Source organism: Sarcophilus harrisii, chromosome 2 (assembly GCF_902635505.1).
Source record: "Sarcophilus harrisii chromosome 2, mSarHar1.11, whole genome shotgun sequence".
Classification (NCBI taxonomy): Eukaryota; Metazoa; Chordata; class Mammalia; order Dasyuromorphia; family Dasyuridae; genus Sarcophilus; species Sarcophilus harrisii.
In genome coordinates, this window is record NC_045427.1 from 630,038,126 (window position 1) to 630,065,668 (window position 27,543).

The window sequence follows — 27,543 nt, forward strand, 5'->3', positions numbered from 1 at the left end:
GTGAAAGTATTTCTCCAGCACAGGGTTGACAGACATTGGTTTTATACTCGGCCAACCTGTCTTGAATTAAAGCACGTTATATTTTCCCTCCCTCCCGCCCTCCCCTCATCCACACTGTCTGATTTTTATGCGATTTAATCATAACAGAGACTCTGGTTCCATGCCGTGAATTCTCCATCGGTCCCTCGCCGCTTCGGCCTGTAACTGAACCATTGGGTAGGGCTAAGAAACCAGCAGACACGGACTGGGATTTTGCTTAAAATGAAGTATCCAGGAGATTGGTTTTGGTGGGAAATCCAATGGCAGCTCATAAAAGGCATCTTAAATTCCATAAAATGGATGGCCAGAGATTTATGGCGCTTCTCAAACAAGCCGTAAAATAAAATAAAATAAAATAAAAAACGGCCCAGGAATTCATTTGAGGAACAACGGACGGAGAGAGTTTTATGTTCTCAGTCTTCCTCCAGTTCTTTTCAAATCACACAGATGCTGGGTTCCCTGGAGCACTTTCCCTTGACCCTAAGTGGTTTCAGGTCCAGAGGAACCAGACCAGTTTAAGGAGCAGATCTCCTAAAGCCAGTGGCCAAAAGGAATGTACCCACAAAGCCAAATTCTCTCCCTGTCACTTGTCCAGTGACCTGATCCTTGCCCTCCCTGTGAGAGAGATAGAACAGACATTAGGGCTCTGATCCAGTTAAGACCTGAATTCAAATCCCAGCTCAGACACTTACTAATTATGTGATCTTGGGCAAGTCATTAACCTCTGTTTGCCTCGATTTCCTCAACTGTAAAAAAGGGAATAATAACAAAACAGCACAAACCCCAGGCAGGATTGTTGTGAGGGTCAAATGGGACAATAATGGCAAAGCACTTGGCACAGCACCTGGCACAGAGTATTGCTATAGGAAAATGCTCATTCCCTTCCCTTCCCCTTCCCCAGAGTTCTCACTCCCCAACTCTTCTGGTATTAAAAATAGCCTTGCACACAGTTAGCTTGGAGCCACCGGACTCTATGTCAGGTCAACAGGCAATGATTAAGTATCTACTATGTGCCAAGGATGCTGCTAAGCACTGGGGACACAAAGAAGGAGCTCACAGTCTGATGGTGGGAGGGGTCAGCAGTGGGCAGCATACAAAAGCGAAGAACCAGCCAGATCCAGCAGGAGAACTTGGAGGCAATCACAGAGGGAGGCAACAGCATTGACAGGGGAGAGAGGCTTCCTGTGCAAGATGTTTAGTGACATCTAAAGGGAGCCTCGAGGCACAGATGAGGAGGAGGATTCCAGCCACCAGGGACAGCCAGGGAAGATGCCCAGAATCAGGGGCCAGAGCATCACGTGTAAAGAACAACAAAGAGGCCAGTGTAACCTTCAGAACGTCCCTTCCCCTCCCTGGCCCTCAATGGAAAAATAAGCCTCCTCATGCAATGAAGGCTCCCTTAGGAAAACCTTCTATAAACCTTAAAGAGCCATTGAAATGGGATCCATTATTGTTACAAGAGAGTGGGGGACACAATGAGTAAGCAAGCCCAGGATTCTGACACATATTAGCCGTGGGATCCCGGGCAACTCACTTAATATTCAGAGAACCTCAATTTTCCCATCTTTAAAATGCGATTATAATAGAAGCAGAAGAGCCAACCTCAGAGCTTAGGAAGACATGGATTCAAGTCTTAACTCTGCTATGGGCTGGTTGTGACTCTTACTTTCTCAGTGCTAGAAATTAGTCTTTTAAATTATAAACCTGTGTATTGATAGAACGTGCTTTCTCAGCTGGGAGTCCCTAATTTGATAAGATCACAAATTTAGATAAAACTCCCTGTGTGAATTTGTGCAAGGCACTTTCTCTAAGCCTCAGTTTCCCCTCCTGGCAGGTGAAGGGTTGCATGAGATGGTTCCAAAGTCCCTTCTGGCTCCAAATCCTATGACTGTCCCTTTTGGTACCTTATTCCCCTCTCCCTCTTCCACCACCAGTCACCCAGACTCATTATGCTGCCCCTGGGAGGCCCAGCCTTCCCTTCACAGTACAGCCCCCACTCTGGGCTTTTCATGCCTTAGAAATGCTTATATATACTCAGCTGCTGATCTGGTACTGGAGTGAGAGGGTTAAATGGCTAGGCTCTCCTCCTGTCCCAATAGGGTAGATGTAGGATAGTCCTTAGGATGTACCAGAGCTGGACATCTTTCCCTAAGGTGATGCTGGTGACCCTCCTGAGAAGTGATGGAGTCCCCCTCCAAGGTCACTCCTCTGCCTGATTCTCCCTAGCTCTGACAATCAGGGCTTATAAAAAAGGATCTGGGTTCTCAAATCCCACCTGTGACTTTGGGCAAATCATATAACCTTCCTGAGTCTCTGTTTCCTCATGTATAAGATGAAAGGATTGGGCAAGATGCCCACTGAGATCCCCGTGCCCTTTCACTGCCAGAGGTTCATGTGAGGTCCCCAGCGAGTCACTGAGCCCAGCCATCCCTCCAGACATAGTGAGGCTTTCTTGGCAGGTCTTCCATGTCAAGCCCCTTGCAAGGAGACAAGAAATCCCCCAAGGCCAGCACCTTGGAGAGCGGAGGGGAGAGGAGGCTCCTGACTCTGGGCAGTGACTAAGGGAAACAGCCATTAGACATGAGTCACCAAGGGTCAGGACCAAAAAGGTCCTTAGACTTCCCAAGAATGTCACACCTAACTTTTTTAACATGAGGAAGCCGAGACCCAAAGAGAGAAAGAAGCTGGTCAAAAATCAATGCATTGATCAAAAAGACTGCGGTAGATTTAAAATTCAAAAATGATACACTTCTGCCCTTATGGAGCTTACATTCTAGCGAGGGATGCAGGATGTCCACAGACAGGTAAATATAGGATTATTTAAAATAAATGTACAATGAAGGGGGGTTAATAACTAAGGGAGTCAAAAAGGCGACTCTTTTCTTTTGGAGACTAGGTCTCCCCGTGTTGCCCAGGCTAAAAACATGGCAGACATTTGTGAGCACAGTCCCACAGCTCACTGGGTCTTTGAATTGCTCCATCTCTGACGTGGGAAGGTTTGTCTTTGTGGCTGAGCTGCCCTGTGGCTTCTGCTCTTGGGGGGCTCCCCTGTTAGTGCTTTAGGTCATCTCTGCAATTCAAGCTCCCAAATTCAAGCAGTCCCCCAACCTCAGCCTCCCCAGCAGCAGGAACTATAGGAAGCGTCCCCACATCTGGCTGGCAATGACCTCTTTCAAAACTGTTACCCTTGTGCTAATCTCTAAAAGGAACTAGGTATTTCTAGAAGTGAAGGTAAAGAGGGAGAACGTTCTAGGAATAGATCCTGGGCAAAGAAAGCAGTAAATATAGTGCGATGTTTAAGTAACAATGACAAGGCCATTTTTGCTGGGACATCACCGAGGGATAATCGAAAAATAAGCTCGAGTCAGATAGTAATGAGCCTTAACACGGGAATGATTTTATCGCCAAGGCAAGTGACACAAGAATGTGTGAAAGACAGCTTGGGGAGGGGAGATGCTGAGTATGAGTAAGATCACTAAGGAGGCCACTAGTAGCTAGTAAGAGGCAGGACCCCATCCAGGTCAAAGAATATGGAACCATCGTGAATATACATGCTACCCTTAGGCTGTGGCTAGGTGGCTCATAGAACATTGGTGTTGAAAGGGACCTTCCCTTTACAAATGAGGAAACTGAGGTCTCGGCACATGAACTGCTTTACTTAAGATCACACAGCTAGTAAGTCATAGAGCTAGGATTTAAACCCAGCTCTTCTGCCCCCAAGTTTGGTGGTTACAGTGGTTTCATTTGTTGATGTTAAAAAAAATCCAAGGCAGGGAGAGCATCTTCCCAAAGTTAACTCTTAAAGCCTCCCACTGGCCTTGAGGGAAAGGGTTGGAATTGTTTGTCTTTCTTTCCTTGCCTTGTATACACACTCACACACACACTCACACACACTTACACACATTCACACTCACACAAACCCTTACACTCACACACTTACACACACACACACACATACACACACACATCCCCTTAGCTTGTGCCTACATTTCTCTTCATGATCATCTTTGAGATTTTCTATCTATTGACTTCAGTGACACTATATTCCTAGGATACACCCACAGGGGGTTTTTCCCTGCACTCCCTAGAGCTGGCCCTGATTCCAGGCCCCCTAATCACATTCTAAATACCCCCTCCTTATGCACTTAACTCCTTGGTCCTAAGCCTGGCTTTTCTTGTATCCTGTTCCTTGCAGTTTCAAATTCCTCCCAGTTTGCTGGAGTCAGTCACTGGATCAGCCTGGTCATCCTGTCTGTATTCTTCTCGGAGGTGGGTAAAACACTAGATCCTTTCTCTTCAAAGAAAGCCGCTTACTAGCGATGGAACCTGGGCAAGGCCTTTGATTCCCGGGGCTTGAGTTTCCTCATTCGTAATATGAGGGGCTTTGAGGGGCTTTGGCGAATGGTCTATTTTCTCTTTCCTGGCCTCTGGGATACTGGTCATATTCTCCGCATCATCAGCCCATAGTCCCATCTTTTTTGGCCCCTTGGGCAGTTTTCTGAAGAATTCTATAACTGGTAGATTAATGATTTAAATGCACAGTTGATGAAATGCCTACATTGATGAGATCAACTAAAGTATAGAAATATGTCACGAGTATAACTTAGACTAGGGGGCAAGGAGACATAGTTTCAAGTAGCCTCCCTTCCTCCAGCAATCTGGCTGGAGAGACCAAAGTGAAAGAAGAATATGCCCCAGTGATGTGAGAAGAAGCAGCAGCAATGTGTGATCTCAGGCCTAATACAGGAGGGGCTTAATAAACATTTCTTGATAGATTCAGAGCCAAATAAGTAGATCATGGGTGCTATAGGACCTAAGAGGAGGCTGGTGGTGGGACATGAGCTGGTAGATCGGGGAGCTAAGAAAGTGAGAAGAACATCCTGGGGAGAAAGATGTGTCCGTGCAACCAGAGACTCAGAGGGAAGAGTGGCCGACCATTCACATTGAAGTGAATTTAAAAAGATGAAGTGACCATCCTGAAAGGTAAGAGAAATAAAACACCCAGAATTCCTGAGTTGCAGGTGTTCTGTGCCTCGGCTAAAGAAATACGGCACATGAAAAGTTCAGGGAAAATAATATTTCACTGCATTAACAAATGTCGATTTGTTAATATGATATCCCTCCATCCTAATTCTGAGATGAAATATTACTCTGGCAGCTGTGGAGAAAAATGAGAAAAGAGACAGCACTCATGAAACCATTAAACAATGTGAGCAATAATAATAACAAAAATAATAACAAGCAACAAAAAGAAGAACATGTATAATACGTTAAAGTCCTCAGAGGGCTTTTGGTCATTTGATCAAGGCGATTGTGGTAACTGTCGCTATTTGAAAAACACAGGGAGATATATTTAACTTATATCAGATTGCTTGTTGTCTGGGGGAGAGGGGAAGTGAGAGGGGGAGAGAGGGAGAAAAATCTGGAACACAAAGTCTTCCGAAAACGAATGGTGAACACTATCTTTACGTGTATTTGGAAAATAAAATATTATTGAAAATAAAAATTTTTAAAGTGGGGAGGGGAAGGACAATGGGAAGGGGGTGGATTTATAGTTGGATTCTGGCTCTATTACTCCTATCTGTGTAACTTTTGTGCCTCAGTTTCTTATCTGTAAAAAGAGGGCTTTGGACTAGATGGCTTCGGAGTGCTCTTCCAGCTCTCCTCATGGAGGAGCTGTGGCTTTAGGGGACTTCAGAAGATGGATAAGACTCACCTAGAGGGAGAGGAGAGAGGAAAGGAAAATGGCATTGGCTAAGTCCTGGCGCTGAGCCCAAACAGATCATGTTTCCATGAGGACATCTGCCTACTCTCTTAGTTGCTTGCAGCATTTGATGTTGCGTGGGTCTGGGGCAGGAATTGAGGAGGGAGGGTGTGGAATTTCACTCGGGGCTCCATGGAATCCGGGCTCTTCTGGTTCCATTCCAAAACCCCACTTGTCTGAACTGGGACCCAGCTCGTGCCCCTGGGGGGATCTCACCCTCTGGCATTGGGTTACTCTGAGGAGGCTCCAAGCACAGGCGCGTTTCACCTTGTTCTGAGGCAGAGGGGAGACAAGAAGCCCTGGCAGATGGAGGGAGTTACACAGAGCCGTGTTTTTTGTTACAAACTGAGTGATTTAGGGTGTTTTGGACACCTGCCCCTAATGCTCTCCGTCCATTCTCCTTGTGTTACCCTCCTAAGCCCCCATTCCCCCAAACGCTGAAAAAACAGCCCTACGCCGCTGGCCAGAGCCAGCTGTTGGAATTGCCTCAGACCCTAGCAAATGTGCCATGGATTGGAGAGTGCCAACACAAATGTTTAGCCAGTTGTCAGAGTGCTTTTCCTGGATCCCTCGGCAGGCAGGATGTTGGCTCTTGGAAAATTTATGACTCCATGTGAATTCTCGTTTCCTTCCCTGTCACTGCCAGCCCAGAGATGTTCCATCTGAAACTAACGGTCCTGCTCTGCGTGGGCATCATGGCAATCCCATGGCGCCCGGGCTGGCAGGGAACTGATGGGGGCGGGGAGATTTCTTCCCACGGGCAGGTTTGGGTCCCACCCCCCCAGTCGGATGCCACCTGGCTGCCAAGGCCCCCAAAGAAGGCAAAGGGTGGCGTCGGTCAAGAGGAGAGCCCAGGCAAACGGTGCCCAGGTGCGGCTTGGAGGGAGGAGCTTTCGTCTGAGGGAACAGTTTCCAGTAAGTATGTGTATTCCATTCCTTTCCTGTGATGCCCCGGGTGTTTTTTCCTATGGGATGGCACCGTGCCCAAGCCGGGCTGCAAAGTGGGGAGGGGGGACAGTGGAAAGAGCTTTGGTCCAAAGCTCGGGCTTTGAGTCCCATAATAAGGGAAGAGATCTGGCAAAAATGCAGCTTCTGCCTTGGGAACATCACCTGTGTGACTTAGGGCAGCTCAGTTACCAGCCTGGGGCCTCAGTTTCCTGCTTGATCTAGAGGGTCTCTGAGGTCTCTTTCCAAATTGCAGCAGTTTCCAGTCCATGCATCAGCCATGGCAGAGGATGGTGAGACTCAGAAACGCCCCGACCTCAGCCTGGAGTGCCGACTCTCGTTATCTAGCGAGTAATAAATAGTCAGTCACTCCTTTGGGTAGATGATTTCTCCAAAATAGGGCTAGAAGATGATATCGTCAGCAGCGGCAGGACTGGGACTATTCTCAAGCTACAAGATGAGAAGGAGCTGTAGGAGTTAATGACTTCGGTCATAGCTTTGACACATTTCGAAACCTTTTTTATCTCTGTTGTCTCATCAGATGCTCATGAGGTGCAGGCAGTAGATGAGGCAAATGTTGCTATTCCATTTCACAGATTGGCAAACTGAAAAGCACAGAGGTTGAATGACTTGTCAGCCATACAGTAGGGCTACAAGCGGGAGGTTGGGATCACTAGTTCAGGTTTTATCAGATACCACGCTACCTCCACAAATTGGGTAGAAAGGACAGATTCTAGGAGATGAAATGGGACCAAAGGTAAAGAAAGGGGACAGGACAGAATAAGAAGGGAAGGAGAGCGTACTCTGTAGCCCTGGGGAAGGTGAGGGAACTGTGAGGACCAAAATGATCTAGAAATGCCAGATCCCACTCAGATGGAGCTGGCAACATCACCCATCCTCACTCTTCCATTCAAAGGGGAGCAGTTCAACTCCATTTCCCACCTTTTAATGAATTCTCTAATTATACCAATATCAGTTTGGCTGGTGTGTGAAAAGAAATAAATAGCACAGAATGAACTTGGAAAAGTAATTTGGAGTCGGATGGTGAACGGCTTTAATTAGGAGTCTCTGCTTTATTCAGCAGATCACAGGGACCAGCGGAAGTTTTTTGGAGCACTCTGGTAGTGCTTTGGGAAGATTACTCAGGCAGTCACGTACAAAGTAAACTAGGGAGGGGAAAACAAGGCAATGAGACTAATTCCGAGGCTATTAAAATAATCTAGATAAGCAGAGCTGAGATCCTAAGCTAAGACTGTTGCAGGATCCATGGATAGGAGAGGCTAGATTTCAGAAAGATTATTGGCTGGGTGTGGAGAAAGAGAGAGAGATGGGAAGATGACTCCAAAGCTTCAGGATTAGGAGACCAGGAAGATGGTCTCCTGCAGAATGGAAGAGGGATGCAGGTCTGAAGGGGAAAAGGGAGAAGTCCAGTTTTAGAAACCACTGATTTCTGGCCCACATGATAGTAAGTGGATTTTGGTTATTGAAGGAATAGAACTTTGAGGCTAATTGAGGCAAGGGGAGGATGTATGCCATGCTAAGTTAAGACTATAGTCTTCTGCTCCAAGGGCACTGCCATAAGTTGAGCTCCATCTTTTTCCGAGGTTGTATAAGAACCAAAAGTAAGTTAAAGGCACCGCAAGGCAGCAGGGCCCCTGGGAGAGTTGAAGATCCTACCACATAGATCTTCCTTTCCACAACCTTGGTTCCCAAGTCTAAAAACAGAAAAGAAGGGAAGGGTCTTCCTACATCCACTTTCCATCTTGGAAATGAAAGAGAGCCCCAAGCAATCAATCAACAAGCATTTATTAAACACTGACTCTGTACCAGTCCCAATGCTGAGCACCGCTGATATAAAGACAAAGCAAAAATACAGTCCCATTCATCAGGAAGCTTATATTCTAAGAGGAGAAACAAGATAAATGGGTATGTAAATATACCTACAGAGAAGATGGAAGACAACCTTACAGGAGAAAATGATACCAAGCAGGGAGACTGAGAAAGGCCTTCTGTAGAGAGTGGTGTTTAAACTGAGACGTGAAGGGAGTCAGGGATCCCAGGCTGAATACACAAAGGTGTGGAGGTGGGAGATGGAGGCTCCTCCAAAAGGAATAAGTAAGTTCCTGTGACTGGTTTGTTGTGGAGAGAATGGAAGTATAAGAAGACTGGACTCATAGGAAGGAGCTGTTCATTGCCCTTGGGCAATTAGCCAAGAGGCTCAGAAATAAATGTCTCAATTGGTCTTGAAGCCAGAAAACCTGGGTTTGAATTCTTACCGACATACTAGCTGTGTGACCCAAAGCAAGTGAGTCAGTCTCTCTCTCTCTCTCTCTCTCTCTCTCTCTCTCTCTCTCTCTCTCTCTCTCTCTCTCTGCCTTGGTCTCTCCACTTGTGTAGGAAAATGTCCCATATTATCCTGACTTTGGTTCAGCCAGTTTGGAAGTTTTACTCCTCTCCATCATCACTTATCACTCCATCCCCCCTGGAGAAATGGCCCATTCTCTTCTTTTATCCTCTTCTTTTCCTCATTGTAGCCTTTAAAAAAAAAAACCAAGCAATCTTTTATTATCCTTGATTTTTCTAACTAGATAAGTTTTCCCAGTCCTAACACTACTCTTACAAAATTGAGCCATGCTTTTTAGATTCAATTTCTGTTTTCTGCCCTCGGGTTCACCTTCTGTATATTATTAATATCTAAATTGGGTCAGCAAATTCTTTGCGTACCCAAGTAGCCTTTTTAAATAGCCTCATCTTTTTCTCCTCATTGGAAATGTTTTTCTTTTCATTTTCAAGAACTCCACTTTTCTTTTAAAAGTAAAATCTGCCATGGAGATGTGTTTAAAGGGATGGCACATATCTAAGCTATGTCAGATTGCTTGCTGTTTTGGGGAGGGGGGATAAAGGATGGAGAGAGAAAAAATTAGAACACCAAGTTTTACAAAAATGAATGTTGAAAACTGTTTTTATATGTATTTAGAAAAATAAAATACTATTTAAAAAAACAAAAATAAAAGTAAAATTTGGATTCTGATTTGGCAAATTGACTTGGAATCAATCCCTGAGTTTGAATTCTGTCAATTAGGAGTATGTCCTTAATCAAGTCACTTAACTACTCTCAGCCTGTTTTCTCAGCTGTGAGATGGGTGTAATAATAACACCCACGTCCCAGAGTTGTTGTCAGGATCAAATGAGATTACATATAAAGTGCTGTGCAAACCTTATATAAATGTTATCTGCTATCATAGGTATTATTAAACATATTCCTGTTTCTTTAACAAACTATACACACACACACACACACACACACACACACACACACACTTGTCTTATTTTTATGGATACCTTTCATTCTTTCATCACTTTCATTTCTAAAATATGACGTCCCCAGTGTGCCATTCCTGGAAAGACAGATTTAAAGGGAAAGAAAAAAAAGGTACAACTTCATTGTTGAGAGCTTGTCATTCTTCTGGGAATTCTTCCCTCTCTCAGACTTTAGTCCACAGAAACCTATCTATCCTTTCTCTGATCCTTTTGAAATCTAGCGTTTGAGTGATTTAATCCAGATCATGGCTTTTCTCTCTATTAAAAAATTCTAAGATGGAGTGGTCACTCCCTATAATATAAAATTCCTAGCCTTTCCACCCCAGAAATCAGTTCTTTCTTCAGTGGGAACTGAGTACAAGAAAGGTTACCCCAGGCTTGGTTCTTCTACCTTTTAAAGAACAAAATTATCACTCAAATTAAACCAAGAAATTTTGATCTGCTCTCTTCTGTTGACAAAGAGAAAGAAAAAGGTACAGCAGATTTCTAGATCATTCGAGTCCCCTACTCAGTAGTATGCAAGAGATCTGATTATTAAATTTTCAGTGTTTGCACCTCAGAAATCCACAAACAATACAAATCTGGGTTTGATGTATTGCTTTGTTGATTATCTAGATTTAAGAAAAGGATGGATAAAATATTACTAATGCAGATTAAACACAAAAGAGGATCCTGCATACATTTCCTGCCCCCTAGAGAGCTGGTTGTTAAACATTTACCACTACACCCCTGCTTTTTCCTCTACTATATCATGCTTCCATGTGACCATTTCCCCAAATACTTCTTCCTCTTTCTGTCCAAATGATCTGAAATTAAAATATTCTGCATCTGCTTCTATTGATCTCCACATGATTGCTCTCTGTCATATTTCCCTGCTCTGGTTCCTGGATTCCCTTACATGAATATGACTTCTTAATATGTTCCTCCTCTTTATGAGTCTATCTTCTGGCTTCTAAATAAGAAGGCTCTTTGGTGAGCCATATTCCAGACAGAGGTCTCATCCCATCCAGGCTCAGGAATATCAGTGAGGCTAAATTTGCCTTTTTGCATTAAGATATTTCATTCATCTTGCTAGTTACACTTATTTTATGCATTTGTATATAATAGACTCCTGAGACCATGACTCTTTTCCTGGAATTTGTCTCCTCTTAAATTCTAGAGATTTCTCTCTCGCTAGTCTTCTTTCTACATTGGTTGAATGTATGATATCTATCTTGGTGGATGGATTATATATGTGTGGATAGATAGATAGATAAATAGATAGATGGATAGATAGATAGATAGATAGATGGGATAGATAGATATAATAGATAGATGGATAGATAGATAGATGGAGGATGGATGGATAGATAGACGGATAGATGGATAGATAGATAGATAGATAGATGATAGATGGATAATCGATAGATAAATAGATAGATAGATAGATATCATATGTATACAAAGTTTAAAGCCCTTTCAGTCAGATGTGCAAGACTTTAGACCAATACAAAATTCAGGACATATCATTGTGCTAACTCAGAAAGAGACCAAAGAGTGCCCCAAGATGAGTGAATGGCCTCCCTGAATGCAGTTTTCCTTCAGCCAAGAGCAGGTTCCTTCCCATAGTTAACCCTCTCTTCCTTTCATGTTCCCCTTTGAATACAGTTGATTTCAGGTAGGATCTATGAGCAGAGCAGACCAATGTGCCAACAAAAGTTTTCTCCTTGTTTTTCAGGTGCAACCAGAAGCTTTTTATTCAAAAACCGTGAGAACAAATGAGAAACTAGAGAGAGCCAACATGCTGGACAAGAGATTTGGACCCAAAACATCCTCCTAGGTTGACATGATGAGCCAAACTGAATAAAATCAAACTTCAGGTAGTCAAATGAAAAGTCCTGCACTTGGACTTAAAAGTCAATCACACAGGTACAAGATGAAGGAGGTATAATGAGACAGCAGTTTGAATGGAAAAGATCTACAAGGTCTTAGTGGACTGCAAGCTTAATATCAGTCCAGGGTGACAAAAGACAAAAGATCAACTGTGGTCTTGATAAAAGCCTAATGTGCAGAATGAGGAAGATACTTGTCTCGCCGTCCTTTTACCCTGATTCTGCTGCACCTGAAATAACACACCCACTTCTAGGAACCCTGTTTTAGGAAGGTCATTGACCAGCTGCCATTTGTTCAAAGGAGGGCTCTGTGCCTTTGAAACTGTGCCATAAGGATCCACTGAAGGATGTAGAGATGCCCACCTGAGGAAGACCAGACTTGGAAGAGTGTGAATGTTGTCTTTAAATAAAGAGCTGTTGGACAAGACAGGATTTGGTCTGTTCCATTGGGTACCAGAGAACAGGACTAGGAGCCATGAAGGGAAGCTGCAAAAACATTCAACATAAGGAGAAGCATCCCAACTGTGAACTCCGTCCTGAAGGGGAAGTCAGTGACCCCCAGGCAGGGAGCTCCCGGTTGCTATGGAAGCAACATACTCATTGGATATGTTTCAGAAGAGATCCTGTTCAGGCATCAGCCAGTCTATGAAGTGTCCTGAGACTCCTTCTCTTCTGAGTCTGTGAAATGACCCCCGAGTCAAACCAAGTCAATGCTTCTTAAAAAATGTTTTAATCTTAGGAAATTGTCAGTGCTGAACCTTCATTTTCAAAGACCAGCGGTTTCATGGGATGATGTCTTGACTTGTACATGAATTGGATTTAAATAAGGCAGAGTTGTTTACCTTAAAATGTCTTATTTGTGGACGGGTTGCCACCAATGGAAGGCCTTTGCTCTCATCTCTACCTCTCCAAATCCTCCTACTCTTCTTCCTCCTCTCTTCCATGAAGACTGCCTCCCCACCCAGCCCATTCCCTAGAGAATTTTAGTTTTCTGGGTTCAAACTGTTTATCGCCCAGTACCCTGTATTGTAGCCCTGTACTTCAAGCGGCCGTGCCATTGAGATTGTAAGCCTCTTAAGGGCAGGTATGGTGTCTTCTCCCTCTTTGTGTATCCATTTCTGTGGTGCCCAGAATAGGGCCTGCACAGAAGAAGATGCTGGATGAATGAATGAAATAAATCTATAAAGCCTTTCTGTATTTATCTGAATCTTTCTTTTTTGCTCTTCTTCCTGGGATAAACTAAGCATATGAAGTGACTTCAGTTAAGCTCCCTGAAGTCATTCCCACCTAATCCAGCATCCGCCAGCAAATGTTCTTCCCACTAGCCAGGTGGGTCCACCGAAGGGGAAGGGAGTGAAGCATGAAATCTTTTTAGGAAGGGATTGCCTGATGAGCCTTCCAGGTGCCAGCCGTGGGCCTCGGAATGCATGATCCAGTCAAGGCCCATTAGCCACTCTTCCCGTTCCGCTCCTGGCTCACCAGAACACAGCGTCCCTGTCAAAAGGAGGATTTGGAGAAGGCATTGAATTTTCCATGCGGCTCAGGAGAAGGAAAAGAAATCTCTTCACACTTGGGGAATTCACTAAAAGGTCAAGCCCAGAGTCTAGAATTGCTCCCCTCTGTCTAAAAAGACCAGAATGGGCTGGGCTCCAACTCCCTCCAATGCAAACCCAGGGACTTCTGGAGAATTTGGTTGTTAGAGACCCCCACAGCAACAGAGAGAACATGTGAGCAATACAGAACACAGGGTATTTATGTTGGGCCCAAAGTCAAGGAGGGCACTTTCTGGATTCTTCTCCCCAGACCAGCTGACTCCAACGTGGGGTATTCTACAGGACTTCTGTCCCTCAAAATCGTACAGCCTGGAACAGAGGGAGGAATGCTAGGTTTGGGGTCAGAGGATCTCCCAGCTCTGCCGTTTCCCAGATCTTTTCTTGGACGGATCTCTTCTCTCTGGGTCTGTTTCCTCTTCTGTAAAATCAGGGGGTTGGATTTGAGTCAACTTCAAATCCCAGGACTATGAAAGGGAACTATTGTGTCTACTTTTAGTAATCAGCCAGACTTCTCTGTGAGTTCAGAGCAAAGGTATTTTGTGAAATTGCATAAGAAAAGTCCCAACAACACAAATCGCCCCATAAAAGCGCGAGGCATTTTCCTGTTATCACCAGTGGGAAGACAAAAAGTTCCTTGGGAAAACCCATGAAGGGGTGCGCTCGTAGGAAACGCAGCCCGGGGGCACTTGTGAAGGGACACGCAGGGAGCACACGTGGCTGAGGCTCACACTTGGGGGGATAACCATGTAGGAAATGGGTGCTTGTCCCAGCTCAGAGATCCCCCATTGCAGGCGGGCTAGTATTTCCTGGCAAAGCCAGCAACCTTCTCCCACCGGACTCCTGTGCCAGCAAATGGCCCCATCTTATCCAAGGTGTTACTTCCTTCAGTCTTGTATGGCTGCTCCTGGGCAGCATCCCATTGTCAGTGGCCATGTGCCTCTTCTGCTTTTGTGCCTAAATTCCTCTCTGTAGAAACTCCTAAAGGAACTTCATATCTTCGGAGTGTTTGCTGGCTCTCTTGCCTCTTGTCTGCTTGGGTGCAGTGGCTGGAGAGCTCCAAGAGAATGGGCTCTTTGGCTATGGCCAAGACGATGAGCCCCCACAAACAGCTAAGATAAACATCTGTTTGGTCCAAGAGAGATGGCCAAGTGACCATCATTTATTAATAACCTGCTGGCCTTATTAATAACACAATTAAATTACCCAGGAAAAAAGTTGTGTTTTATGAAATCCTTCCTCCTCTCCTATGGGGATCCATGGCCTTGTCCTGAGCCTCTTCCTGATTTAGGGTTGGAAAGTCTTTATAACTTCCACTTAATTTCTGAACGCCGAGCCGGACTCCTTCCGAATCGTTTCAGAGGGTGCCCTTTCAGCAAACCACCAAGGGCTGTTGCATTTGACATTTTCTCCTTCTCCAATTGTATTCATCCCAAGCTTGTTTTTATTCCTTATGCAGATAAATAGGAAAGAAAAAGGCAAAGGCAGATGAAGTGTTGGAATACATACATATGAGCACATATCCATACATATCCATACACATATCCACAAGACATTTATATATATATATATATATATGTGTGTGTGTGTGTGTGTGTGTGTGTGTGTGTGTGTGTGTATATATATATATATATATAAATATATATCTGTATATATATATATATATATATATATATATACAGATATATATTTATGCATGTACCTCTGCATAAGCCAGTCATTAAAATGAGGACACCCTTTTAAAACTTCCACAACTACCCAATCCTTGAGATGGGAAGGAAGAGCTCAGAAGGTCAAAGACCTTCTGTGACAATGACCACGGCTGCCCAGACGTTGCAGGTTCTCGATGTTTCAGATGGCAGCGAGTAGCACGGTTCCTTGCACAAAATTGTCCCGGGGACACATATAACACAAAGTTGTTCTATTGGACAATACCATCTAAAACCTCCTCCGGTTCTTCATTATATACAGCTCTACTGTGACAGTCTCAAACCCAGCTCAGAGACCAGGGATCTTCCTGATTTTAACTTTAATTTTGCCCTTCACTTGCTCCATAAGTCAATTGTTCTGACTCTCTCTTGTGGTGAATATAAAGCGCTTCTCAAACTTTAAAATATCAATTCTGGTTCATCTGAGGTTGGTGTATTATTGTTTCCTTTCTACAGCTGGGGAAACTGAGCCTGAGAGAGCTCACCTAGCATCAGCTTTAGTTACTGTTGTTTCTCTTTCTTATCCAGGGTCCAGCTCACCAGGGCAGTCCTTAGAAAAGATGGAACCTGCTCTACCTTTGGATCTCTTGGGGCCTTCACAGCAAGTTTCTGGGGGCCCGGAGCAGGCAGCCAGGTGCACATCTGCTCAGAAGCAACCATTTCAGCAATGTGCGGGCCCAGCTCAGATCCCACCTGCTCTGGGAGGCCTTCTGTGGCCAGACCAGCCCTCAGCACATTCGCCCTAAACATTTCTGAGGCTTATTAGGGGCACCCTAATTTAGGAAGGACAATAATGATGCTAATGCTGACGCTGGAGGACGATAATGATTATTATTAATTCACTTATCCTCAAATTCTAACCTCAACCCGCGCCAGTAAAGGGAGGGAATTTCTTTATCAATGAAATCACAGGCTCATTTCTTCTCCCTGATAATTATAATTCGTGTTTACCTGGAGACTTAAGGTTTGCAGGACACTCTGTGCACATAATCTCATTTGAACCTTAGAGTAACCCTGTGAAGTGGGTGCTGTGATTGATCCCATTTTACAGATGAGAGCCAGAGGCTTGTCCAAGTGGCAGAAAACTTGCATCCATGAATGTCTGCCCAGTATATTAGAGAGTACCGGGCTTGAAGTCAAGAAGAGCTGAGTTCAGATCCTTTCCAGACACTAATTGTGTGATCAGGCAAGTCACTCAGTGTCCTCTTCTTTAAATGGGGGTAGGAATAGCCCTTACCTCCCCCAGGTTGTTGTGAGAACAAATGAGACAACAGACTCAGTTCCATATGAAGATGAGCTACTGCTAATTTTCATGTGTATAAACCTTGGCTTCTCGATGAGAGTCTAGCTCTCGGAGGGCAAGGGCCATGTCACTTCCTTTGTGTGACTGCAACCCGAGCCCTTTCTCTGATGACTAACGTAGCTCTGTCATTTCACAATCCCTCCTTGCAGGCAGGTAAAGCCCCCCACAATGGACCTCTCCAGGAATTTCTCCCTTGGTGAGTGCCCTTCTGATGAGGAGCGCCCCTGAGCTTGGAGAAGCTGGGCCCAGATGGTACTCAGCCCATTGGCCCTGCTCACCCTCTAGTTTGCTAAGCTCTGACAAAGTGTCTTTGAAAATCCCAAGTTGTCTTTGAGGCATTCAAGGCCCCCGGAGATGCAGGCGGGAAATTCTTCTATTTCTTGCCTTGGCCCCAAGTACTTAGAATCATGGGATTTAGATCAATGGAATCAGTTTCCCTAATTTGCCTCTCAGAAAGTGAGGCCCATGGAAGCCAGTGATTTGTCCAAGGAGTTACACAGGACACAGAAAAGGTCCTGGAGCAAGCAGCAGGGATTGGACCTGACGCCAAATCCTGTGTCTCCGTAAGATGAGTCAAGATTAGGACTCTCGAACTATGACAGCCTAAGATTCCGGACTCAGACGGAGCTCCTACAAAGACACGGTGGCTGGAAGTTTTCTCCCAGGACACTAAACTTTAGAGCAGTGGTTCTCAAAGTCTGGTCCAGAGCATCCTCGGAATCTCTGAAATCCTTTCAGAGAGTCTACAAATTCATGATTGGTTTTTATTTTTAATGTGATCAATATCTATAACTATAACCCATATAAATAAAAACTCTTTGGACAGATCCTCCATCATTTTCAATAGGATAAAGATGTTGAGAACAAAAGTTTGAGGACCACTGCTTTAGAGGGTGCAAAAGTTGGACCCTCACATTCCTTCTGCCACATGAGTCACTGTAGCGACTTCCCCTTTTAACCCCGAGTGAATTTGTCCAAGTGGTTTCTTGTATTGAGTTCATATTGACCACTTGCCCTGGGCCCCAAAATTTCTAGTTATACTCTGGTAGAGGGTCTTTTATAGTGCTTAGAGTTAGAAAGGATTTCATCTTGGCCAATCTTTCACTTAAGAGATAAGGAAACTGAAATGTGAATGATTTGCCCCAATCACACACCTCGGAGCTCCTGACTATTGTGACTCCTCTGGCTCAGGAGGAGCCCTAGGTCTAGTCTCAGAGAAGCTGCATTCAATTGTCTACTTGCGTGACCTTGGAAAAGCTATTTAAACTACTTGGGCCTCAGTTTCTCCATCTGTAAAACGAGAGGTTGAACTAAATGGGCGTGGAAGTCTCTTCCAGCTCAGATCTATGATCCCATGCCTGGGGTTCAAATACCAGCACTTCCACTTAATCTTTGCATAACCAGGAGTCAGTCATGATTTCTTTGGGATTCAGTTTCTTTCCCCATAAAATGAGGGGATTGTATAGGATGACCTCTCAAATCCTTTCCAGCTCTCAACGTATGATTCTCTGGGTATAACTAACAATGCAAAGCAGTTTCGTATGGCAAAGAAGGGGCATCTGTCAGGCTCGAGTGGGCTGGGAAAACTTCTTGAAGTAGCCAGAGCCCAAGCTGAGCTTGAGGGACCCTGAGGAGGCTATTCCAGATGTTTCTAAGGGCTGGACTCCAGCTGCCCTCTTCCCTTGCTTTTTATCACTTAAACCCTCATCATTTTACAGGCTCTGGAGGTGCCCCGGACATTTAAACCACCATCTGTCAGTTCCTTATCTCTGGGGACGGCTCAGTGCTTCTCAGAGAAGGTCTGGGTGGAGGAGGGAGGGCAGCAGCCCCAGCCCGTGCACCTGCTGTTAACAGATTTCTTCATCTTGGGGTGAAGAACCAGTCTGTCTGAGCTCACTTTGCCTCTTGGGGATCCCCAGAATCTTGACTTCTGGAGGGATTTCAAAGCCTAAGGGCCCAACCTGTACCTGAACAAGAATTCCTTGCCCACTGGACCCAACAAGGAGTCTTCAAGCCTTTCCTGAAGATGTCTCCTGAAGAAGAACACTATGAGCTTTGATCCCCCCATATCTTTAATCTGGGGTGTTTTTCAGGAGCTCCTGAAGTAATCAGTCAACCAACAAGCTTTTATTAAGCTCCTACTAAGTGCCAGGAACTGAGATATAAAAGAAGTCCTTCCCTCTATGAATTCTAGAGGCGGAGGGTTTGGATTTCCTCATAATATTCCTGCTCCTTTCTGTCCTTGATGAGGGAGCAGAAGCTCCATCTAAACAGACTTTCTGGAGACTCAGAGAAGCCAGAGTCTGGAGCACCCGGGACTAAGTGCTGGGCAAGTACTGCGATTCAGAGGCAAAAAGCAGCCAGCTCTGGGCACAGCCCAGTTCTGATGTCAGTTTAATAGGAAGCATCTGGGCACAACCAGAGCTGGCAACCAGTTAGGTCATGGAGGTAACATATCACCCTTTGTTTTTGTTCTATGTGAGTTTGGGGTAACAGGGTGAAGCTTCCAGCCAACCTCCAACTCAGTAAAAGTCATCAGTGTGACCCAAATACCCTCAAAATAACTTGACCTTAGACTGCATGGAGAGAAGTAGGGGGTCCCAAATGAAGAAAGAAATGGTTCCACCACCCCTGTCCAGGTCAGATCACACATGGAAGATCGTGCCCAGTTCTCAATGCCAGCTGTGTGAAGTACATCTGCACACTGATGCATCCCTGGGGATGCAGCTAGGATGATAGGGGGGGGGGGGGGGAGGACCAGAAACTATACCACCTGAAATACCTGAACAAGCTGAACCTGAAGAAAGAAGACCTGGATGACACAATAGCTGCCAGCAAGTGTTTGAAGGGCTGTCATGGAAGGGTGTGCTTTGTTCTATTTGACTCCTGAGGACAGAAGAAAAATATAGAAGTTGCAAAAAGAAAAAAACTGAACTTGATGTCAGGAAAAACTTGCTAACAATAACTAACTGCTGCTAACAGTAACAGCCTCAGAAAAGGAATGGATGGCCTGAGGAGGGGATGGGGTCCTCTTCCCTGGTGGATAGGAATGGTGATGATGATGATTTTGATGATGACGATGACAATGACACTTCAAGGCTGGTCTACATTTGTCTGCTATTCCACAATTGCCCCTTATTCATTATTCAGGAGCTGTTGTTGTTATTTGTCCTTCGTTATTGAAGACCATGACATCAGAGAGATCATGTCATGACTTCTGAGTGAGTTGGATTGAAGTGAGGGAGGACTGTACAAGGTCCCCTCCCTCACTTTCTCCTCTGGAGCCATCTGGGTCCAAAGGCAAAATATAGATCAGCACAACTGGAGATGGCCCTGGATACTGTGGGAGACCTTCACACACACACACACACACACACACACACACACACACACACACACACACACACACATCTGGGAGGGGAGACCCTCAGGTTTATGGCCAAAACAGAAACAATTGCTATACACATCTACTCAGAGCCAATCAGCACCCTAACAATGACGATGTAGGCCTTGGCCTTGGACCTATTATTGTTCATTCAATGAGAGTCAGAGTAATTTCGGTTTAAAGCATGATCCAGTGTTAAAATTTACATTCCTTTAGGCAGAGCACCCATAGGAAGGACAGAGGGAAGGGAGAGAAGGGAAGGGGAAGAGAAAAAACCGGAAAGGGAAAAGAAAGGGAAAAGGAAGGGAAAGGGAAAGAAAAAGAAAATGGGAAAGGAAAGGGAAAGGGAAAAAAGGAAATGGAAAGGGAAAGAGAAAGGGAAAAAGAAAGGGAAAGGGAAAAGGAAGGAAAAAGGAAAGGGAAGGGGAAAGGGGAAAGGGAAGGGAAAAGGAAAAAGGACCTATTGTTGGTCACTCAATGAGAGTCAGAGTAATTTCATTTTAAGGCATGGTCCAGTATTAATATTTATATTCCTCTGGACAGAGCATCCATAAGTAAGGACAGAGGAAAGGGAGAGAATGGAAGGGAAGGAAAAGGGGAAAGGAAAGGGAAAGGGAAACAGGAAGGAAAAAAGAATCTATGTTGCCCAATTGGCCAGTTCTGGTTGGCTCTCCAATGGGGAAGATCTTGTTGCTACTAACGAGGTTCCTGTTTGTCTTTCATTCTCAAAGAAAACCATGATATTGGGGAGGTGATGTCATAACATGCAGGAGCAAGATGGAAGTGGATGGGGCTATTTGGCATATTCTGAGCTTTCAATAAAGTAAATCCTCATTCATTCACCAGTCCAAAGTAATGGATCAAGATGGTTTTCAGGATAAACAGTGGCTAAATCAGAGATAGTAGTGATCATGTCCTCTAAATGTCATTATGAACTCTTGGTGAGGAAGCATCTCTGTAGAGCAGAGGTGAGGAACCTGTATTCTGCCAAGGACTTTTTAATTATTTATAACATCATTCACGGGCCATTCAAAATTATCACCTTAAAGAACTAAAGCCATAGGAGATTGTTGTCACCTGTGATTGCCCTTGGAAGGGCTAGACCGAATGATTTCACAGGCCTTGTACAGTCTGCAGGCTGAACATTCCCCACCCTGGCTCTAGAACAATGGATCTGGGATGTTTTCAGTAAAGAAAACATCTCAGCTGTTTCCTAGGGAACCTGCTTTGCTACTGGCAGGACTAGATAAACTCAAGGATCTGTTCCATCTCCAAGCTTCTAGAATATCTTGGGATGGGAAAGACAATTATTTTGTCCAACTCCTTTTAAAAAGAAGGAAACTGAGCCCCATTGAGGGGAGGTAGTTTGCCCATGGCCACCAAATAAATAGGAGATTTGGGATATGAAGATACAGGGAGACCAATTTCACTTTAATATTAGGAAACAATTAGAGGTATTTCTGAGTGGAACAGGAAGCTTCATGAGATGGTGAGTTCCCCATTCCTTAAGGTATTTGGGTGGAATCTGGAGTGTGTCTCTTACCAGAGATGGTGTGGAGGGCATTTCTGCTCATGTCCGGTATGGATGTGGTGGCTGCAAAGTCCCCACTAATTCTGACCTTCTATGATTTTGTAATTCCATGAAAATCAAAAATACTCTGTTTTCTCTTGAAGGAAGTTATGAACAAGAAGTCTCCATAAAATGTCTTTTCTCAATTTGTCTCCCCAGACAATTCTACGCATTGTGGTCCTTGGGATCTGGGATTATATTGAAAACAAAATAGAGGTAAGATTGTTGCTCTCATCCTTGATGGCCTGATATTTCCTGATTTCTATCCATGGTGGAATGAGGGGAGGGTGAAAAAAGAGGGAGGTGATATTGAAAAAGAGATTTTAAAGGTATCTGTTCCCTTAATTTGTGGTCCCAGAAATAACTCACATAGCGGTATACTGGTAAAGATCCATGGAATGCCAGAACTGAAGGGACCTTATAATGAGGGATTTCAAGGCCGGAAGACCCTTAGAACTTAAAACAGAGAATGCCAGACCTGGAGGGCTCTTAGAACAGAGAATAGAATTTTGGAAGCTAGAACTCCTTAGTGTACAAAATGGCAGATCTAGAAGCAACAGAACCTAGTAACAAAATCTACAATATAGGACATCAAATCATGAATCTGAAAGTTTTATTAGAACACAAAACATCAGAGCTGGAAAACTCTTAGGACACAGAACATAGAATAGCAAAGATGAAGGGCTCTTAGAACAGGCAGAGTAGAATTTTGGAAGCTGGAAGACAAAAACAATACAAAATGAAGAGCTGGAAATTACAGAACCCACACTATTGAACCTGAAAGGTTCATTAAAACAAAGAACATCAGAACTGGAAGGCCCTTAGAACACAGAGCACCAGAGATGGTGGAGTATTAGAATAGGCAGTATAGAATTTTGGAAGCCAGAAGACCTTAAAATACAAAATAGCATTGCTGGAAATAACAGAACCTAGAATACAAGATGTCATATGTTGGACCTGGAAGGGTCATTAGAATATGAAAGAGTAGAGATGGAAGGCCTTTAGAACAGAATACAAAATGGCAGAGTTGGAAGAAAGAGAATCTAAAATATAGGACATTGAATGATGAACCTGAAACAGACTTTAGAACATAGAACAATAGAGCAGGAAAGAATCTGGAAGTCTAGCATCTTCACTGAGAATACTGAGGGGGGGGTCACAGGCCCATAGATTTTGTGGGATTTCGTGGATAGGATTTTAGGTGCCATGTCCAAAAATTTACTCTCATTTACAGATGGGGAAACTAAGGCCCAGAGAAGTAAGTGACATGCCCAATGTCTGCCATTGCTAAAGATACAATAATCAGTATAATAAAATCTTGGACTTGCATAGAAAAACCTCAAAGGCCAATTTATCTAACTCCTATCTGAGCAGGAATCCCCTTCCCAAGATCCCTGATAAGTGCGCATCCAGTTTCCATTTGAAAACCCTACAGTGATGGGCAACTTACTACCTTAATGGGTGGTCCATTGTTGGACACCATTAGAAAATTCTTCTCTGTATTGGATCAAACTCTGTCTTGCTGTTAAGGCAGCTAGATGGTACAGTGGTTAGAGCCCTAGTTCTGAAGTCAGGAAGACCTGACTTCAAATCCAGTCTCAGACACTGCGTGACCCTGGGCAAATCATTTAGCCTCAATTGTCCCAGCAAAAAAAAAAAAATAGCAAAAACAAAACAAAACCCTAAACACCCTAAACACACACACTATCCTGAATTTTGGGTGGACCCATTGGGTCCACTGATCCACTGATCATCCACTGATGATTCCCATAGCCCTCTTTTGGAATAAGTTTTTAAATGAACAAAATAAAATACACAGGATAATAAGAGAAATCAATGATTCATGAAATCAAATTCATGAAAATAAATTTTCCCCCATCCAAGTTCAATAACCTCCTGAAATCTACCCATGAGTCTCTTGGTTAAAAATCCATGTTCTGGATGATTGCAGAGATTCCTGACAATACTAAATGCTAGAATCCCAGCATCCTAGCTTCTACATCTCTTCCCTGCTTTATATGACATCCCTTAAGATTTCTGAAGACAGTTACTACATCTGCCCGCAAAGAAACAAATGTCCCTCCACTCTCCAGTGCCCTCAAGTTCAATTAAATTCACTCATGAACAATTATTCAGCTGGTATTATGACTCTAGATCACCAGGGCCCAGCCTTGGCAAAATGCCTCAGACAATCCCAACCAATTTCAAGGAGCATCTCAAGTCAAATTTAATTTACTTCCAAGGAAGCCATACTAAACCGTATGGGCTACAAAGATCCATTGGGACATGCTAAGAAGAGGACATTTGTCAGATGAAAGAAAAGACCAAATTAAGTTTTCCCAAAAAACTAGGAAATATTGCTCCAACTGAAATTATAGGGGGTTGTGGAATGGGTACAGTTGGTGTCTCACACCAGGAGATTCCCAGAGGAAAATTCTAATATGGGACAGGGGGAACAAGGAATATGGAAAAACTGAGTGGAGAGCTGATGTCATCAGCACTTCCAGAGCTGATGCAATTTAGGATATTCAACAGTCAGACAGAGGAAAGAGGATCGTTTTGTATGTTATTGATCCAATCTGCCAGTGACATTATCCTAATGGTAATAATGCCTTCCACCTGTCCATTTGTTTAAGGCTCTCCAATTTAAAAAGTACATTCACCTACCTTCTCATCAGATCCTTTGCAGAAAAGATTAAGGGGACAGAATGCTCAATGATGGGATTCTAAGCTCCTTGAGAATTAGAAGTGTGTCCTATTTCACCCCAGCACAGAATATGTTGCAAACAATTAACAGATATTTTATTGAACTGGCTGAGAATTGTTACTCTCAGGTTCACAAACTAAACCCTGCTCAGATGAGCTGTATTTTTTGGGTAAATGACTTTTTTACCTTTTATCTCAAATTTCATATCTATAAAATCTGATCAGGGTCTAGATCACTGGGATTCATGAACTTGGTGAGGAAAATATTTTGATATTGGTATTTTGTCTAACCGATTTCCTTTGCAGTCCCATGTATTTTATTATATGCTTTTATAAACATGATTTGGAGAAGAGTTTCCATTGCTTCCCCAGACTGCCAGAGGTAGGGTCCATAATCTTCAGCAAGTTTAGGATCTCCTAGGCTAGAGGTGTCTGGGTGACGCAGTGGGTAAGATGGAGTCAGGAAAACCTGAGTTCAAATTCAGCCTCAGACATTTCCTATATGTGTGACCCTAAGCACATATAGGAAAAGTCACTTAACCCTGTCTGCTTCATCTTTTTTATAAAATGAGCTAGAAAAAAAAATAAAATGAGCTAGAATGAAAATGCCAAACTACTCCACTTTTTCCCCCTGAGGCAATTGGAGTTGAATGACTTGCCCAGAGTCACATAGCTAGGAAGTGTTGGGTGTCTGAGATAAAATTTGAACTCAGGTCCTCCTGACTTCAGGGCTGGTGCTCTATCCACTGCGTCATCTAGCTGCCCCCACTTCACTATCTTTGCCAACAAAACTCTAGAAGGGAGTCACAAAGACTCATATATGATTGTAATAACTAACAATAGTCTTGCAGAGCTCCAAAGTCCCTTTTACAGTCTACACCTGTCCAACCCTATGAGTAAGTGCAGGCAGATATTCAAGGAAGGGACAAATCAGAGAACTGGAGTGGCCAGGGAAGGCTCCCTGGCAGAGGGGGTACCAGAGCTAAGCCTTGATGGAAGGATTCACAGAGACAAAGGAAAGGAAGAAGCAGCATAAATTCCAGGCTGGGGGAAATAGTCATAGCCTCTTAAAGAAGTATTTTCAAAATATATAATGGGAATGATCTGTCCCCTTGTTGAACACAGATGGCTTCTGTCCCTTGCTCAAAGCACCCACAACCCCATCCTATCCCCAGCTGACGTGGACAGCTCCCAGTGCTGATGGTCAAGTAACCGCCTGATATCCTCCACCTCCTTTTCTTCCCAGGTGTTTGATGGGGCTGTGATCATCTTATCCTTGGCCCCTATGGTAGCCTCCACCGTTGCCAATGGTCCCAGCAGCCCTTGGGATGCCATCAGCCTGATCATCACCCTCCGAATATGGAGAGTAAAGAGAATCATTGATGGTGAGTGCATGCACCCTCGAAAGATCTGTCTGGGGGTGGGGGGGACGTTGGGCAGTCCTCCAGCTGGCTGAAGATCTTGGCCTATTTCTTAAATAAGCACGAAACATCCCTGTGTGTGGATCACCATCCCCAGTGCAGGGGGAGACTCAGCAGTTAGATAAGAAGTGACCCTGCCTTTTGGGACTTGCAGACTAAAAGACAAATACAGAATTAGATTCTGGAAGCTGTAGGAAACCACTGGATACTATCAAGTGAGCAAGCCATGAGCATTTATTGTGCACCTACTAGGTTCCAGGCAAACATGCTATAATTACACGATGCATTTTAGATGTGTGCAAAGAGAAGTACAGCCTGAAGTCATAGGGAGAATCAGGAAAGACTTCATGGAGAAGGTGATATGAGGTAGGTTTGGAAGGATGAGGAGCAACAAGCATCATAAGATCAAAGATCTAGAACTATTAAAAAAAAAAAAAAAAACCTTAGATTTCTTCTGGTCCACACCCCTCAATTTAGAAATGCGGAAACTTGTCCAGAGAAAAGTTAAATGACTACTCCAGGGTAATAAAACTAGTCAGCAGCTGAGCCAGGATTTGAAATCGAATCCAGCTTCAGCATATTCCATAATATATTCCAGGCAAGGGTAACAATGTAAGCAAATAGAGGTGGGAGATGACAGCATGTCCAGGGAGCTGTGACTGGAAGAGCCTAAAAGAAAGTAATCCATTAGGAAGAAAGGTCCAGGAGTACATGATTTTTAGAAGATTAATTTGCTTCTGGAAGCTGTAGAAAACCACTGAAAATTGTTTAGTAAGCAAGCAACAAGCACTTATTATGCACCTACTGTGTTCCAGGCAGATAAAAGTGAATAATTGTGCTTTTTCTCAGAGAGCATCCATTCTATGGAGAGAATACATTTGCATAGATAAGACAGATATCAGGCCACCTTGGCAGCAAGGGCAGCTGGCTGAGAGAGGGAGACACAATCAGATCCATGTACTGGAAAGATAATTCTATTTAGTGTTTAAAGGACTAAACCTTGTCCTTATATGTTTATTAGATGCATACCCAAAGTCATCGCTTAATCCCTCTGTGCCTCAGTTTCTTCATGTGTAAAATGAGATCAAACTCAAAATCTATGTATCCATAAGCCCATAACTTGGGGATCCAAGTTTTATTGTACTCATTCTACCAACAAGGAGTTGAGTTTTGGAGAGAGGGAGCCAGATGGCACAGCGCGTAGAGTCAGGAAGACCCGAGTTCCTCAGGTACTCCCTGGCTGTGTGATCTAAGGACTAGCAAGTCATTTAACTTCCGTTTGCCTCAGTTTCCTCAATCAAAAAATGGGGACACTAACAGCAGCATTGTTGGGAGGGTCAAATGATCTCCTGATTGTAAAGAGCTTAGCCGGTGCCTGATAGTGTGTGCCACATTAATGCTTATCCCATTCCCCATATGCCCACTGCTAGTAAACCCAAGAATTAAGGCAAACAAGCAGGCTCCCGAGGCTGGGTCCAGGACTCCATCAGCTGCACTCCACCACCTCCCTGATGGCCCCTGTTCTAGCTGACCTCGCTCTGTCAGACCATTAAAGTGACAACTCCTCCGGGGGCCTGTATCTTCCCTACCTACTCTGCCCAGATGGATGCTTAGACACTAATGGAAGATAACAGCTCCCCTCCTGGATGCTCTTCCTGGATGTGCCGCTCCCTTTTCCTTTGCCATCCCTCCCCCTCCTGAAGATTCCCGGTAAAAAAAAAAAAATGCTACATGAACCTGCTGTTCATTGGAGCACACACGAAGGGGCAGCCCTATCGTGTCCTGCACGGGAGACCTGTCTGGTCACACCGATTAGTGAAGAATAACGGAATCAGAGCTGGGAGGGAACTTGTAGTCTGTCTTACCTATCCGATACCTGGGCAAGAATCCCTTCTTTTTTTAAAAAAAATTAATACTGACAATAAATTTAATCATAAATTTGAAAGAATTAATAATAAT

General features: G+C 44.1%; 1 protein-coding gene across 3 annotated transcripts in view; it reads left to right on the forward strand.

The window, feature by feature from the left end:
- Positions 1–27,543, forward strand: part of TMEM266 (transmembrane protein 266) — a 135,137-nt gene that overhangs the window by 66,941 nt on the left and 40,653 nt on the right. For all 3 annotated transcript variants that reach the window (XM_031956795.1, XM_031956796.1, XM_031956794.1), the window contains exons 5-7: positions 4,235–4,308; positions 21,617–21,673; positions 25,410–25,548. In XM_031956795.1, the coding sequence (XP_031812655.1) occupies positions 4,235–4,308; positions 21,617–21,673; positions 25,410–25,548 (270 nt within the window). The remainder of the gene's footprint in view (positions 1–4,234; positions 4,309–21,616; positions 21,674–25,409; positions 25,549–27,543) is intronic.